The following is a 16,734-nucleotide window of genomic DNA, read 5'->3' on the forward strand; positions in this document are numbered from 1 at the left end:
ACATTAACGCTGGCGGTGTCCCAGGGCTCCCATTTGTTTCTTTAAAGACTCTTTTCCCAAGATTGACGTTACCATAGATCTCTCCCTTCTTGTTTTCTTCCGTGTTTCCTTGGTACGATATGCTGCTTCAGGAACTGGTGACTGGGAAATTAAACATCTCCTCTAATAAACCAAAAGGATGGGGAGGGCTCCCTGCTGCAGCCTGCTACGCTGTGGTCTTGTCTACATACACAGTTGCATGGGCTGAACTTGTGATTTGAAAACGGTTTAGTTAAACCTGCACAAAAGCTGTGTGGACACTCTTACTTCGGTTTAAATTGGGGTTATTTTGGTTTAGTTTAAATAGATTAGGGACAGGATTAAGCTAAGATGAAATCCACTACTTTTAAACCAAAATGAGTGTGCACTGAGGGGTTTGCACCAGTTTCATTGAGTGGCTGCAGGTTTGTGTGTAGACAAGGCCAGATTCTGATCTGACATTGCTCTGTTACTCGGATGCCACTCTGCGAGTCTGTTGGGTTGCACTGATAGAACTCGGATCAGAATTGGGCCCCGAGAATGAGAAAATGGAGAGAGGCTTCCATGAGCCTGGCTGCAAAACACAGGGAGAGGCACTGAATGCACTGCTTGGGGCTCTCTCCTCCCTGCCTTGCCTTTTCCCCTACTGGCCTTAGCAAATGATTGACCTCTGAATCCCCTTTCTTAAGGAACGGACTGAGCAACAGCTAGGAGTCCTTGTGGCACCTTAGAGACTAACAAATTGGACTCCTCGTTGTTTTTGCTGAGACAGACTAACCCGCCTACCACTCTGAAACCTGAGCAACAGCTGAGTGTCTTATTTAGGTGGCCCAGATAAGATCTGGAAGAGCTCAGTGGCTTATCTGTAAGGGGAGCCAAAAATCTTGCCCACAGGGTCCTTCACCTTCCAAACCCCCACCCCCTGATTATTTGTTCCCTGGCTTTAAATAATCCATAACTTCACAGACAAGGAATGCATTTCCCACCCCACCCCTTGCTCTACATTTCTCTGTGTTTGCATTACCATTTGCAAGCTATTCACTGTGGGCTGCAGCTTGGAGGCTGGTGGGGTGGCTTTCTCCTGCACCCCCCTTCCCAGGCCAGGCACGTCTAAGTCATCCTATGGGCCTTTCTAGTTGTGAGGCTGTGTCTGCCATTTGTGCTGAGAATCCAGCCGGCCTCCTCAAGCCGCACCAGAGATCTGCCCTGCTCTGTGTTTTCAGGGGAAAGGGCCTGGTGTGCTTGGAGTTGCCTCACCGCAGCTCCCTTTACATCTCAACGAACATCCAGCTGTTCTCTCCTCCTGTACATCTTTCCGTCTTGGCCTGGTTTCCCCACATCCATTCAGCTGCTTGCCCCGTGTCCTCCTCTGACCCCCTGTAGCATTCAGCCTGCGTCTGCTGGCTTGAGAGGGGAGTGTTTGAGTGGTGGGGGGGAGAGGAACAGGCTAGTATTTCAGTGAATAATGTGGGCTTTAGGACCTGCTTCCAATCGCCCCTTCCTCCAGCTCCCACCCACCGCCTCACCAGGGGAGTTGCTCAGAAAGTGCTTTTCTTCTCCCTTGCAGAAGTTGAACTTTGGAGGCTTTTCCTTCATGCAGCTGTTGGTGGCCGCACTTCTTCCAAGGGCTGGTCTTGTCTTGCCCCTCCCCAAGGAGGCACCTTCTAGCAAAGGGACGTTAGCCCAGCAGCAGTGGCAGCTGGTTGATTTGTTTCAGGGCCTGTCTGGGAGCAGCCAGGAATGAATGGGGAGCGGTGTCTGCAGCTGGGGCTCTCCTCTGCCCCTCTAGAAGTAGCTAAGGAAAAGGCAGTCTGATTTCTCTGCGTGCGATCGTTCTGGCCCCGGGGGGAGGAGAGTTGTGGGGAGATTCTCAGCTCTTTTGGGGGAGTGGGGGGAGGACGAACTGGAGAAGGAGCATTTTGCACGAAGGAAGCCGAGGAAGGAATCTCGCAAAGGTTTGGGGGGCCATGTCTCCAGGCAGTAGCAGGAGCAGAGGGGTTGCCTGTCTCTGTGCGTTGAAAGACTCCCAAGCCATGCATCACAGAGCAGGGCTCCTTCTGGGGCTTTGGCTGCTACTGGCCTCTGGCCTTGGAGAGCCCGTCCCTGGTTCTGGAGGGGTCACCTTGGCCTTTGTCTTTGATGTCACGGGCTCCATGTACGATGACCTGGTGCAGGTGATGGATGGAGCATCCCGGATCTTGGAGCGGACACTCAGCAGGAGCACAAAAGCCATTAGCAACTATGCGCTGATCCCCTTTCATGACCCAGGTAAGGCGGTTCCGGTTCACGCTAATCCTGTTGAGAACAATGCATTGCGCTGACCCAGGACCCATGGTTCTGGTCCAGACAAAGTGCTGCATTGCATTCAGCCAGAATCAATTATTCTGCTCCAGTATGAAAAATGCTACGAAATGTGGGACCCATTTGCACAGGACATTGCCTTGCACTAATTTAGGGCCATTGGTTCCAGTCATACTGAACCCATTTCACTCTGGGGACTGGGTTCTGGTCCCGTAAAAGGCCTGGTTCCCTTAACCCTGGCTCAGTACGAAAACAAACAGAGCTGCATTTAGTAAGGATCAAAGCCCCCCACCCTTTCAAGGCAACTTTGTCCTGCCCTGTTGTCCCCCTTCTGATCCTCAGCTTGTCAGTCTTGTTAGGCACAGGGAAAGCTGGGAGGTAAACACTCCAAACACAGCCAGAGCAGGGTTATGCTAATACGGCTAGAATCATTGGTACCTGACTCGCTGGTTTAAATTTGAAAAGCATCAGTCTGACCCAGACAGCCAGGGCCTAAGATGGAAGCTGCCAATTTCCTGAAGTAATTCCAACAAGCCGCCCCAAATCTTGGGGGATTCCTGCCCGCAGCTGATTCTCCTCACGTTACCATCCCATTTCAATTGCTTTAGCCTCAGGTCCTTGCTTAATTCACGGCCATGCAGCTTGGACTGCAATTTCCTCCAGTCCCGTAACTGGAGCAGGGTTGGGCCAGCTCCGTACTTGGATGGAAGACCTCAGAGAGGCTGGGTGCTGCAGGACAGGAAGGGGGGTATTGGTGATGCAGTAGGTAGCTCTCCGAGGATGTGTCTGCACTGCCAAAAGTGTGTCCTTAACTCAGGTCAGCTAACACAGGTTAAAATAACAGTGAAGACAAGACTACTTGGCTTTTATCTTGGGCTAGCAGCAGAGGTGAAAGTAAGCCGGTACACTGTGCCGGATTGGACCGGCTTCCCCAGGCTGGTGATTTAAAGGACCCGGGGCTCCCTGAAGCGGCCGGAGACCCGGGCCCTTTAAATCGCCACCTGAGCCCCGCTGCTGGAGCCCCGGGGTAGCGGCAGCAGGGCTCAGGCGGTGATTTAAAGGGCCAGGGGCTCCAGGCTGCTACTACCGCAGTGGAGCCCCAGGCCCTTTAAATCTCCTCCGGAGCCCTGGGGTAGCGGCACCACCCAGGAGCTCCTGGGACTCCATCGGCGATTTAAAGGGCCCGGAGCTCCGCTGCAGTAGCGGTGGCTGGAGCCCCGGGCACTTTAAATCGCCCCGGGGCTCCCAGCCGCCTCTGCAGCTGGGAGCTCTGGGGGTGATTTAAAGAGCCCGGGGCTCCCAGCCGCCGCAGCCGGAGTCCTGGGGCCTTTAAATCTTGATTTAAAGGGCCTGGTTATTTAACGGCCCCGCCTCTTCCGGTTGAGGCCACGCCCCCTGCTCAGTACTCTGGCATACCGGTAAATCCTTTGTTACTTTCACCCCTGGCTAGCAGCTTGAATTCGACCCCGGGCTGCCTTGTAGGCTTGAACTCTAGCTTCTCCAGCCAGCACAGAACCAGCGAGATGGTAAGGGTCCTATAGTACTGCAAGTGCTGTATATTGGCTGTGAAGTGAACCTTGATCCTTGTGCGCATTAATGATGGCAGGTCACTTTTCACAAGGATTAATTATGGTGTTAATTCTGAGGACCCTGGCCACATTCTAATTTGATTAATTACATCCTGTTTCCCTAAAAATCCTCTTTTGCATTTTCTGCTGGCTGATACACTTCACATCATGTCCCAAACTACTGTTGCTGTATGCTGTTACAGTTACTGTGATCCACCCCAGAGTTGGCTGAATTTTAGTGGTTGGGTGAAGAGATGCCGTGGAGCAGTTTGAGGTCTTTCTATCTGAAGAACACTACTGGGCTAATTGTTTATTTGAACTGTCATAATAAACAAGGAAACAATGCTCTAAGTTAAATAAAGATGAAAGTTGCTCCTCTTTCTGGTCCTTGCTTTTATACACATCCATGAGGTGCTAATCATTCATACCAAATAAGAACAAGCTCTCTGGCAAAAATTCATACAGAAAATAGCAATTATGAAGAAAGGAACATTTGAATTAAAAATACTGAAGACGGCAGGAGAAGCTATCAGAGGCTCTAAATGGATTTTTAGAATGAACCGGCATCTATCTGTTGTGTACATTCCTTAAAATAGAAACAGGGCCCCTCTTTACAGCCTTGCATCCACTTGGTCTGTGGGGATGCATCTGTCTTTTGTAACAGAGAGAACAGCTGGCTTGTCCATTAAATCCAGGCAGCTCGTGTTTCTGCACTGGTTACCGTTGGAGACGGCGCCCCAAGGAACTCTAGACCAGGTGATTTGAGTGGACTCCATTTAATATGGTCCTGTGTATGGACTGTCTCAGGGTACCGGACGTGACTCTTCCTGGGGGATGGACCCAGATAAGTCAATTGACTCGTGGCTCATCTAAATGGGGATACTTAGGGGCTTGGCAAGTTCCCGTTCCTCCATTCTCTGTCCCACACTGCTCCACACCAGGAAGTTTCATACCCACATCATCTGCTCTGCAAGTGCTGTGCATAGTTGCTATCACAGCACAGCCAAGGTCCTGCCCTCACAGTAATAACTAACCAGCAGGGCTCAGTCTTGTAGTCTAGGCCGGACTGGCTACGTGTTAGCCACGTCCCTGAGCCAGGCTACAGTCCAAGGCTGTAGCCCAGTCTGGTAACCTAGTTACCGTGCTGATCGGCCTTGTCTATGCTACAAGGCCAACCATCTTTTAAAAGCCTGGAGGGATTCTGGGGCTGCACCTGTGTCCTCTGGTATGGTAGCGGTTACAGTGTAGACTGGACCTAGAGGTGCCCTCCTTGGGCTTTGTAAGGGTGATTACCTCTCATTGCCATCACAAAGGGCACCTGTAAAGCAGAGGGTCTCTGCAGGGCCGGCTCCAGGCACCAGTTTGCCAAGCAGGTGTTTGGGGCGGCCACTCCAGAGAGGGGTGGCACGTCCAGCTATTCGGCAGCAATTCGGCGGACGGTCCCTCACTCCCGCTCGGAGCGAAGGAGTTGCCGGCGCAGATCGCGATTGCGGCTTTCTTTTTTTTTTTTTTGGCGCCGCTTGGGGCGGCAAAAACCCCGAAGCCGGCCCTGGGTCTCTGTCAACCCTGGAAAGAGCTGAAATAGCTTGGGAGGTGCGGGAGGATGGGGCATGGTGGGTGGGGCTGGGGGAAGTCCTCAGCTCCTGTGGTACCTCTGTCGTGCTGTAGCTGTTTATGTTTGCATGGAAACGGATGGGGTTACCTCTTGCCAGGGACTCGTCTGGCTGCAAGGTCCCTTGTCAGGCCAGGCATCTGGCTTGCGGTAACTAGAGCACTCTGGCTCGGTAAATTGGCCGTCTCTCCTGTTAAGCTGAAGGAAAAGCTTTCCGGTCTCTGTGGGAGTCGGTCAGAGCCTTGACATTATTTCAGAGGCCTCCGAGCCTGTCTCATGTCCAGAGAGAAGCGGTCTAGGGAAGGGGTGCGATTGGTCAGTTCATTGGTGTTGAGCCAGAGTTCGGTGTGTTGATGACTCTTTGCACCTATATGTGGCATCATTCATCTGAAGGTCTCTTCCATTAAAACTCCCAGCCCTCCTATGAGGCAAGTAGGTGCTCTTAACCCCCAGAGAGCGGTGGGGAAACTGAGGCGCAATAGACCTGTGGAAGTGCATTGTGTTAACTAACTTGTCTTAGCTAACTTGATGCAAAAGGTGATTTTTGCCTTTAGCGAGGACAAGGGGCAGTCATGTTTTAATAACGTGTTAGGAGCTGGTGGTGGTGAACTCTAGGGCGGAGTCGAGTTTAGTGTTGCATTAGTTAAAACGTGTCAGCGTGATGCATTTTCTCATTGTAGACAAGGCTGCGGTGACATGCCCCGGGTCACAGCCAGGAAGTAGAACCCGGAGCTTGGGCATCCACCTGCCCTGCTCTAGCCACGAGCAGAATAGTAGGCTTTAAAGGTGCCCCTCATCTCCCCCAAAGCTGCAAGGCTCGGAGGGGAGGAGTGTTAACAGTGTAAAGGCATCGCACACATGGGAGATGCCTGCTGCACCAATGAGAGTATGTCTACACTGCACTTAAAAACCCGTGGCTGGGCCTGTGCCAACTGACTCGGGCTGCGAGGCTGTCTAATTGCAATGAAGACATCCGGGCTTGGGCTGGAGCCCAGGCTATAGGACCCTGTGAAGTGGGAGAGTCCCAGAGCTCCACCAGAGCTGCATGGGCCAGCTGCGGGTGTCTCCTTGCAGTGTAGACGTACCCTAAGTGCGATGGAATCTGCTCCTGGCGTGAGCCAGCAACTCCTGAATTCCAACCCACTGTCAACAACGGGTATGTCTACACTGCCGTCGCGGGGTATGATACACCCGAGCCAGCTTTAACTTAGTTAGCTCTGGTACCAGAACAGCAAAGCTGCAGCGGCAGCACGGGGCCTTCAGCGCTGGCTTGGTGCCTGAGTGCCTGGCTTGGTCCCGTTTGCAAGACTAAGCCATATGGGGGTGTAACAAAGTCCTGTTACCTAAATAGCCTGTAATCTAGAAAGTGTCCCATTACAGGGCTGCTCTTTTGGGACGCCGGAGGGGAGATCACCTCTCAATGCCACACGGGATGGCGGCCACCGTGGAAAAGCACGGACTAGCCGAGCCATCGTCAACCAGCCCAGTAAAGGAGACCGAGCGTTCTTCCAATGGCAAGGGAGTGTTCTTTGAAAGAAAGCTATAGTTGCTGATGCAGGTTTCTGGGGACAGGCAGGAACTAACATAGACTTTTTGGTATTTGCGGTGTTGTTGTAGCCGTGTTGGGCCCAGGATACTAGAGAGACAAGGTGGGTGAAGAAGAGCTCTGTGTAGCTTGGAAGTTTCTCTCTTTCACCAAGTTGGTTCAGTAAAAGATATTACCTCCCCCACCTTGTCTCTCTCATAAGCCTAGTGGGGCTGATATAGGGAAACTTAATATGGGAGAGAGAGAGAAGGAAGATTGCAGACTTGTGCCCAGAGAGGAGAAAGTGCTGATATCTGCTGTCTTGATATCTTTGTCAGAGGTTGGGCCAGCGACCGTCACAGCAGATCCCGAGGAGTTCCAGCGAGAGCTCAGAGGTCTCTACGTGCAGGTACAGTTGTCTGCCTCATCTTAAAATCTGTAGCGTTGTTGGCTAGTGGCCTATGATAACTGGTATTTGAAACCTGAGTGTGGCCAGTTTGGAAAGGCAGCTTGTTTGGTGGGAATGTAACCCTTCGCGGTTGGCAAAGAAGCCCCAGATGCCAAGAGTGTAACTCCTAAGCCGAGCTGCCATGGAATCAGTGCCAGAGGAAAGAATTCGGCTTTGTCATTACATTTTAAAGTAACTAGGGGCATCCTCCAGCAGCACTGGCCAGATCCTCCCTGCCACGTGCGGACTGGGTGCGGCAAGGAAATCTGGTGGCACTTGTCACTTTTAAGGGAGATACATTTCTAGGCCCAGGGCAGGGAAAGAGAAAGGCTAATGCTGGTGCTGCTGGGGACAAGTTCAACTCCTAGCACAGATATAGAGCAGCCTCAGGGTGTGCCCAGCTGCCCCTTACTGGAGAATAGCTGAGGTGTGGGAATGTCCTGGCGATGCCCCCTGGCGTGCTCCCATCACACATGCTGTGCTGAGGCTCCGGAGGGGTGGGGGAGAGCACAGAGCAGCTCTGCGCTGGTTGGGAGAGACCCTTGGGAAGAGGTGGGGGGGCCTGGTTTGATCAGTGCCCCAGCAAGATGCCGGGGGTGCTCTGCAGCTGCAGGTACCATCTTTTGATGGGACTTAGACCTGAGGCCTTGTCTGCCCCTGGTTATTCTAGATCCCTGGGAGCTCTTTGCAAGAGCAGGGGTCCTGCCTAGGGTCCGACTTGGGGAGCTACTGGAGTTGTTCCCGACATGATTTTTCTCCCTCCCGCATAAAGTTTAGCTGAAAACAATTTTTGTTTATTTGTTTTTCATTGAATATTGTCCCCAGAAATGTTCAGGTTTTTATTGCAAACCCCCAAACTAAAAAGATTCAGGTTTGGATTGAAAAACCGACACCAATAAATATCAGCGGGTAGCCGTGCCAATCTGTATCCACAAAAAGCAACAAGGAGTCTGGTGGCACCTTAAAGGCTAACACATTTATTTGGGCATAAGCTTTCGTGGGTAAAAAGCCCACTTCTTCAGATGCACTACATTGAACATTTCTGACAGAAATGGAAAGTTATACACCCACCGCGTTCCACTGCAGAGATGGCTGCAATTTGGCGACAGAGGAAGTGACTCATGCGTAGATAGTCATAACCTTGAGTGATGCATTTACTTCTGTGCTCTGAGAGCAGGACGTGTACGTGTATCGCTGCAAAGAGCTTTAGGGTCCTTCGAGCTGCAGAGGGCTATGTAAATGTAAGGTATTCTGCATTATTATTGTGTCAGTAATAACCGGCTGCCTGGCATGGCTTGGTTAGAGCTGAGTGGTCTATTGAACTCCCCTCTCTATGGTCTATGTCAGCTGGAGGCTTCTAGGCCCCTAATGAGCATCTCTTCCCAGTCCCATAGGGAAGCTGGCAGTTAGATTCTGTTTTCCTCTGTGTGTGAGATGAAACTGTTACACCGGAGGGAAGGCTGGGAAGCCCTGGGACAATGGGAGGTTGGATGACCCTGTTGCTGAGCTCCCTTGGGGCCCACTGGGAGCTGGCATCTCTAGTGGCCATGTGTTTGCACTGCACATGCTTTGCGTGAAGGGTCCATTTGTGAATGATTCGTAGGGGTTGCAAGCAGGTTACAGGCAGGAGTAGTGTGTGTTATCCGAGGTCACCGGCACATCAGTCGAAGGTGTTAAAGATGGTTACAAGCAACCTGTTGGGCTCTGTGACGGTCTATAATTAAGTGTGATTACAACATCTAGTCATCATTTATTAACCCTTTATAAACTACTCACAAGTGGAATTTTGGTGTCTGAAAAAGGCACGAATCCGTTGGGATTCCCTCGCGTTTCTGAAGTGTGGGGTGAGACACTGAGTGGAGCTCCTGCCTTTAGCTTCATTCCAGGTGTGTAGCCAGGTGGAGCTGCTGTTTGCACCGCCAGTGCAAATGGCACTGTGCCTGTCCGCACTAGGGGGTTGCCCTGGCTCTGGATACATGCCCAGGGCAGAGCAGGTATTGCTCATGGACTCTTGGAAGATGAGGCAGTGATCATGATGGGGCACATGGTCTCAGCAAGTTTTCCCCTCCCTAGTGGAAATGGCATCCCACCCCAGGTTGATTCCTGCAGCCCTCACTTCGGGTTTCCTAATGGGCTCTTTGGCTGCAGGGCGGAGGGGATTGCCCGGAGATGAGCGTCGGAGCCATCCAGCTGGCTGTGGAGGTCTCGCACCCGGGATCGTTCATCTATGTGTTCTCGGATGCCCGGGCCAAAGACTACAAGCGCAAGCAGGAGTTGCTGCAGCTCCTGCAGCACAAACAGTCCCAGGTGAGAGTCCGGCTCCTGGCTTGCAGTTGCGTTCCCAGGAGATGTCCCTTCTCTGTGACCCAGGAGTCACTGAACAGCCACTCCCTGAGCCCACAAGGTGATGAAGAGCTGCGCCAGGGAAGCCTTTTGCAAAGCACAACAGTACCCAACTGTATTGGTCCTACAAAACCTATAAACAGTGCCATGTATTCTTTTACCTCTGTCTGCTGGTACGTTTTCTATTGGCTAACTCTTGACATATATATAGAGAGAGACATGGCGCACTCTCAGAACAGTTGTAGTTGGCACATGCCAACCTGCTGCCAGTGTGGGAGGGGGGAGGATGGTTAGTATCTCCCCAGGTTGGGCAGTCTCTTCTGACTTGGTTTGCTGTCGTGCATTGCTCTGTGGCAGGTTGTGTTCGTGCTAACGGGGGATTGCGGGGACAGAAGCCACCCTGGGTATCGAGTGTATGAAGAAATTGCTGCTACCAGCTCTGGACAGATATTCCATCTGGATAAACAACAGGTGAAGGAGGTGAGTGGAAAAGACCTGAATTTTGTTACTTGTGAGCATCTCGAATGAACTCGTGCAGAAAAATGATAAAAGACAAAAACACCTTGTCACCTGTAGGTGAACACTTTTCACAGAGCGATCACTCCCTATCTGGGCTCTCAGTCCTCATCCACAAAGGAAACCTGCCCAATGCCTTCAAAAGATAAGGCTGGGAGCTTAAATTCATAACTGTGTTAGATACTAAAAATCATGGATTGAACAGAGACACGTGATTTATGGCTCATTACAACAATCTATAACCCACCTACCCCAGCCCCCAGCCTTTTTTTTTCCTTTTCTCCCTTTGACTGGAGGGGTATTAATGGCCCACTTCACCTTGAATGGTCCCTTGAAATATGTGTTAACTTCTTATGCTAAACAATCTGTTCCACCTTGTATTTAGCTGTGACGTTCTGAGTATCTTTCCCAGACCCGAAGAAGAGCTCTATGTAGCTTAAAAGCTTGTCTGTCTCACCAACAAAAGCTGGTCCAATAAAAGCTATCACCTCCTCCACCTTGTCTCTCTAGTATCCTGGGACCAGCATGGCTACAACAACCCTGCCTACGAGAATGGAAGACTTGGATTGTTTAATAATACAATATATGGAGATATACCTATCTCATAGAGCTGGAAGGTCATCAAGTCCAGCCCCCTGCCTTCACTAGCAGGACCAAGTACTGATTTTTGCCCCAGATCCCTAAGTGGCCCCCTCAAGGCTTGAGCTCACAACCCTGGGTTTAGCAGGCCAATGCTCAAACCACTGAGCTATCCCTCCCTCCCAGTCTCCTTTTCACAGTCTCCTTTCTGTTTTGGGTGGCTGGGATGGGGTGATGAGATTATGAGGCTCAGAGGCCTCTCTCCTTCGCTGGCTTGATGCTGTCAATCCCTTTGAGTTCAGGTGGACTCATCAAGTGAGCAACACAAGTCTTTACTGTAGTCGCATTAAAGGGTTAGATCAATGTGCCAAGGCTTGTTATCCCTTAGGGACTTCATGGAGGTTTGAGCACCCAGAAGCAAAGCCTCTGTACCCATCTAATCCCCTGTCCCCGCTCCAGGGGACTGGAGACGATGGTCGTCTCAGGGCTGAAGCAGGCGTCTGGGAGTCAGTAGACCTGGGATCTGTTTCTGGTTGCCTTGGAGGCTAGCTGCGTGATCCTGGGTGAGGCACTTCACTTCTTTGGGCCTCCATTTCCCTGTCTGTAGCATGGAGATGATACCTCCCCCAGGTTGTGGAGGAGTAAGGCCAAGACTTTAAAACCAGGACCTCAGTGGGAGCTGTTGGGTGCTCCACACCTTTGAAAATCGGGCAGGTCCCTAACGATGGACCCAGGAGCCTGACTTTAGACTCCTGCCTTTGACGGTCTTGACCCAGCATGTCTGTGAAGTGCTTGGAGAGCAGGAGCCGAGCGTTTGTCTAACTATTAACAACAGTTTTGGAGCGGTGAGCTCTCCTCCTGCCTCCCTTCCCCTCCTCTTCCCGGCTGTTGGCTGTTGCACAGTCTACTGACGAGTATTCCCGTGGGCAGGGTGCAGGTTAATCACTTGTCTGCTCTGAGCGGCTGAGTGGGAGCCATCTGGCAATAATAATTACGCCAGATTCTTTAATTCCTCTAACATCAGCAAGTGTGTGTGTTTGCTTGGGAACGGGAAAGGCTCAGCCCTCGCTGTGGTCTCCTTTTCCCTGCACCCTGCCTCTCTCCCTGCTCCAGCACCTGCAAAACAGTGTGTTTGGGATAAATAGTTACGGCTGGAGACTCAGGCTGGTTTCCTTGGTCCCGTTATCTGGAGCCAGCTGCAGGGACCGATGGGACCAGTAAATGCCGTTGTATCTTGCATTCGTGTATGAGGAGTGACATGCTCTCTGTGTAATCAGGTGGGTCCCTGTTACCAAAGTAATGGTACCCCAGTACCTGCGCATCCCGCAGCCTGTAGTGTGTTTATCATCACCATCCCCCTGTGCGGCAGGGCAGGACTATTGGCCCCATTGTACTGGTGCAAACCGCAGCACAGAGACTCGTCGCTTGCCCAAGGTCACACACAAGCCTGTGACAGAGACTGGAGTTGAATCCAGGTCTCCTGAGTGCCAGGAGCTGGGACTTCAATCACCCGAAGTCCTGCACCATCCTTCTGGCTAGGGGCAGGCTGGGGTCAGCACTGGTAGCCAGTCAGGGGTTTCCTGTTGCCAGCTGAGCTCTGCTCTGGAGATGGAGGGGCTCCCTCAGCCTGCTTCTTCCCTTGGGCGAGGGGAGGAACCGGAGCTGGATTTCTGTGTCCGTATCTAACCTCCCCCGCGCCCGGTCACTTCTCTGTGCGCAGGGCCCACAGGGAGCAGGGGCTGGGCTCCGGCACTCGATCCCCTGCAGGACTTTCACAAGCAGGTTGTTTTTCTGTTTTACGGGAACAAAGGAAACGGTGCAAGGAGTGAAACCGAAGGGGAAAGGGAGGGGCAGGTGTGAGCAAGGGGCGGAGGGGCAGGTGTGAGCAAGGGGGGAAGGAGCACAGAACGTGCCAGGGAGCCTGGCTGTGTCCTGTGCTGTCTGCTCTGGCTGTCCCATCTCCCCTGCCCAGCCCCACCCTGCGGTGTCCCAGGTGCTCCCCACGTCACGTATACTGGGTTCTGTCCAGATGTGTTTGTCTCAGCCCTAGGCATGGTGGAGGTTCTGAGACAGATCTGTGCCCTTCCTAGCCTGCTTTCCTCCCCGTGGAGCGCTCGCGATGTGCACCTCTGGGCACCGTGATGGCTGGGGGGTGTGCGGTGCCCATTAAAGGGTCTGCCGGCTTTCCCATGGGGCTGGAGGAGCCAGGCCTCGCTCTCCGGTTGAGTTGTTGTTCAGGATCTTGATGGTGAATCTCGAGACGGCTCGGTCCCTCCTGCTCGTGTAGCTGAACTAATCTGTATACATACCGTGTGTATTCCCCCTGCCTAGTTTGTGCCTGGACTCTTACCACTCCTGCACCTTCGGGGGAGAGGTAACCAGTGGCAACAGCCCTGACAGCAGACCCCCTCCCAGTATCTCAAGGTCTGTGCATCCCGGCACACCGGGGAGCATCCTGGGTTTATGGCGGGGTGGCCTGTCATAGGAGGGGACCGCATTTCAGGCACCTTCCATTCCTATGTTCCTGCGCCACATCACCCTCTCTGCCCTGTAGGTGCTGAAATGGGTGGAAGAGGCTATCCAGGCCTCCAAAGTGCACCTGCTGTCCACAGACCACGAGCGGGGGGGAGAGCACACCTGGCTGGTTCCCTTTGATCCCAGCCTGAAGGAAGTCACCATCTCTGTGAGCGGCCCCGCTCCAGAGATCGAAGTCAGGGATCCGGCAGGTATGTACAAGGGCATCGTCAGCAAGCAGGTCCCAATCTTGGGCAGGGGGAGAATGGTTCCGGCTATGGGGAGAGCCCAGTGAGCAGCCTACGCCGGCTGCGGGTCCACTGGCTCAAGCGGCAGAGAGCTGGGGGGTTAGAGCTAAAACGGCCCTGAGTTCAGTTCCCTTTGGGGACCCAACCAGGGGCTCGTTTGATGCGTGTATAGGAGACGGAGACCAGGGAATAACCAAGCTGAGCTGCGCTGAGGGAGACTAGCCACAGGGCAAAAATCTGTTCAGCGAAAAGTAATGGGAGCTTAATGAGGTCTTTGCAGCTCAAGTGTCTCTCTTCCCCTCTGCCATGTTAAATTTATACTTAAATTTTATAAGAGCTGCTTTTCCCCTATCCCTTCCGGGCTTCCCAGCTGTCAGTTGACAACGGCCGATTGACAGTAACTGCTCCTCAGCCGCTGAAATTACCCCACGTGGCTGGCTTTCCCATAGCTCTGTCAACGCAGGGTGTAAGCAAACGGCTTGCAGAGAGCGCTGAGGACATGAGGGAAACTAGGAGGCTGAGGTTTAAAGAGGGGAGCTCGGAGCTGGGAAGGGAGCGGTGCAGATAGGCAGCATGGGTGAATGAGTGACCCTCCCAACTGTCTGGGTCCCATGGAAGGGACTGAGAGGCTGTGAATACTGAGGGTTTAGCATGAGCAGAGGGAAATGTGGGCAGCTCAGAGACAGGGCTTCCACCTTCCTCTGTCCTGGGCAGGCCGCAATGGGGAGATCCATCGGGCCTGGCTTGTTGGATTGGATGTAGCGGGGATGGGCTGTCCCTCCTGGGGACAGGTGAGCGGGAAGCAGGAGGCGCTAACCCAAGGATTCTGCTTGCCGGTGCAGGAAAGATCCTTCAGAAAGGCCGGGGCCTGGAGGAACACCTCGACATCCCGAATTCCGCCAAGGTGCTGACCGTCAAGCCCCACCGGCCGGGCGTGTGGTCAGTCAAGGTAGGATGGAAGCGAAAGGAATTGCCGGGCCAGGGGCCTATCTAGGCCAGTATCCTAGGGCAGGCAAACCCTTTTGCCTGAGAGGTTCTTCCACGTGCCCATCCTGCCTACGCCGTGCCGTGCCAAGAGACGTGGAAAAATGTATAGAATGCAACTTCGGTGTCTTGTCCCCAGCTTGCTCCCCACGGTCTATCCCCTCTCTGGGGTGGAGATGCTCCAGCTGCCTCATTAACTGGTTCTAGCCTGTGCACCCTTCCCTATAGCACCCGAGTGTTGCCTCCCTAGTCCCCTGCCCCCTCTGGGAGCTGGGTTCCTTGTGATAACTTCGGCCTTGATGCAGGAAGGGAGGCTGACCCAGGGGCTGGGTTTTCCCCTTCCTCCACCAGCTCCATTCTGGAAGGCAATGGGCTGGCCACCGGGAATACTTCGTGGGGTTCTAAGGAAAGCCAAGTGCCCTGAATAAATAGGGGCATGAGACTTCTCAGGAAGATGTCAATTGGTTAAGGGCACTTTGAAGTCAACTCTAAAAGTCCCAGGGCCAGCTTCTCTACTGGTGTCGGGTTGAACCTCCGTCAAAGTAATGGAAATGCTCCCATTGGCAACAGAGAATTTGGCCTCACTGAACATAAAGATTCCTCCCACGGTTCCACTCGTTCTGTCACTCCAATCCTGTTGTGGCTCTCCAGGGCTGCAGAAGGAAGTGTGTGCCTGCCCAGAATGCAGTCTGCGGCTTACTGCAGCCTCTCCCTTCTCCCCTACCCCCGGATCCTGCGTGGTGGGCGGCTTCAGGAGTCAGAGCTACCCCCTTTCTACGCGTGCTGATGGGACGTCTCTGCTTGCTGTGTGTCTGGCTTTCAGATCCAGAGCAGCGGCCGCCACTCGGTGAGAATCACGGGCGTCAGCGCCATCGATTTCCGAGCCAGCTTTTCCCCCCAACCTACGTTCGACCTAAACCACCCCAGAGAACGGCCTGTGCATGGTACCTCCTGCTCTTCCCAGGGCGCGCGTGCGTGTGTGTGTGGAGGGGGCAGTGTTGTCCGTAAGACACGGAGTGGTAGAGAGCTAATGGAGCCGCAGAGAAGTGGGCTCCCGCTGCTCTGCTGGGCTCAGGGAACCGGCTGCGATGTCCACGTTTGCTGAAGCTTCCAGTGGCCTTCAGAGCAGCTCCGAGTGGGGCTTGTTGCAGCAGTCTAGCCTGGAGCCGGCAGGCGTTATTGTTTGTATGGCGGCGGTGCCTAGGGGTCCCAAACATAGAGCAGGGTCTCATTGTGCTAGGTGCTGTACAGACATAGAACAAATGCAGTCCCTGCCCCAAGGAGCCTGCAGTCCAAGTATAAGATGAGATAGCAGGAGGCTGCGGACAGGCAGGGGAGCCCAAGGTAACCATGAGATGAGCATGGAGAGCAGTGATCCCAGCTGCCGAGTCGCTGAGTGCCATGAATAATAGGGGTGATGTCTGCAGCAGAGAGGAATGGTCCCAGTGCTTTACAATGTCTGACCTGGATGCATTCCCATTCCTTGCCTTCCCCCGCTGCTTTCCCCTGTCTCTGCAGGGCTTCCTAACTCTGTGCTGATTAACTGCACTGGCTTGGAGCCTCCGGGGCACCTGAAGGGCGTGGAGCTGTATGACAGCTCTGGCCAGCCCCTTGTCTCCCTGCCGACGCGGCCTTTGTCCAATGGCTCCTCCAGCCAGCTCTGGGTGGGACCCCAATTCCAGGCACCCAAGGGAAGCTTCTTGCTGAAAGTGACTGGGGAAGACCCAGACGGGCACCCATTGCAGCGTGTGTCGGGAGTCGCCTACACCAGTGTGATCCCAGGTGAGCGACTCTGTTTTGTACGATCCCAACTGGAAGGGGTTTGGAACTGTTGGCTTGATGCCTTTTTGTAGCTCTTAGAGTAGCATTGGGAATAGGCCAACCAGCTTTTATTCCTCTGACAAGCAGATACCTGAAATCACCCAGGAAAGGGCTGGGGGTAGGTGTAATGTCCCAGGTTCTGAATGGACATGTGCAGGGGCATTCCTCTAATACTCCCTCCCTGGTAGAACCCCACCTATCTTGAGGGGTTTCATCTGTCCAACTTCCTTCCATGGGCACAAAACCCAGCACTCTTT

The 16,734-nt window shown here is 53.2% G+C and overlaps 1 protein-coding gene across 5 annotated transcripts in view; it reads left to right on the forward strand.

Annotated features, from left to right (window-relative positions):
* Positions 1-1,534: 1,534 nt before the first annotated feature.
* HMCN2 (hemicentin 2) overlaps positions 1,535-16,734 on the forward strand; it is a 115,789-nt gene continuing 100,589 nt past the window's right edge. For 2 of the 5 annotated variants that reach the window (XM_024106076.3, XM_042854257.2), the window contains exons 1-8: positions 1,539-2,286; positions 7,363-7,433; positions 9,621-9,779; positions 10,173-10,295; positions 13,465-13,636; positions 14,515-14,621; positions 15,480-15,600; positions 16,175-16,438. In XM_024106076.3, the coding sequence (XP_023961844.2) occupies positions 1,986-2,286; positions 7,363-7,433; positions 9,621-9,779; positions 10,173-10,295; positions 13,465-13,636; positions 14,515-14,621; positions 15,480-15,600; positions 16,175-16,438 (1,318 nt within the window). In that variant the 5' untranslated portion in view covers positions 1,539-1,985. Of the gene's footprint in view, positions 2,287-7,362; positions 7,434-9,620; positions 9,780-10,172; positions 10,296-13,464; positions 13,637-14,514; positions 14,622-15,479; positions 15,601-16,174; positions 16,439-16,734 lie in introns of all 5 variants that reach the window. The other 3 variants (XR_010593729.1, XM_024106074.3, XM_024106075.3) reach the window with 2 other exon arrangements.

Source organism: Chrysemys picta, chromosome 18 (genome assembly GCF_011386835.1).
Source record: "Chrysemys picta bellii isolate R12L10 chromosome 18, ASM1138683v2, whole genome shotgun sequence".
NCBI lineage: Eukaryota > Metazoa > Chordata > Testudines > Emydidae > Chrysemys > Chrysemys picta.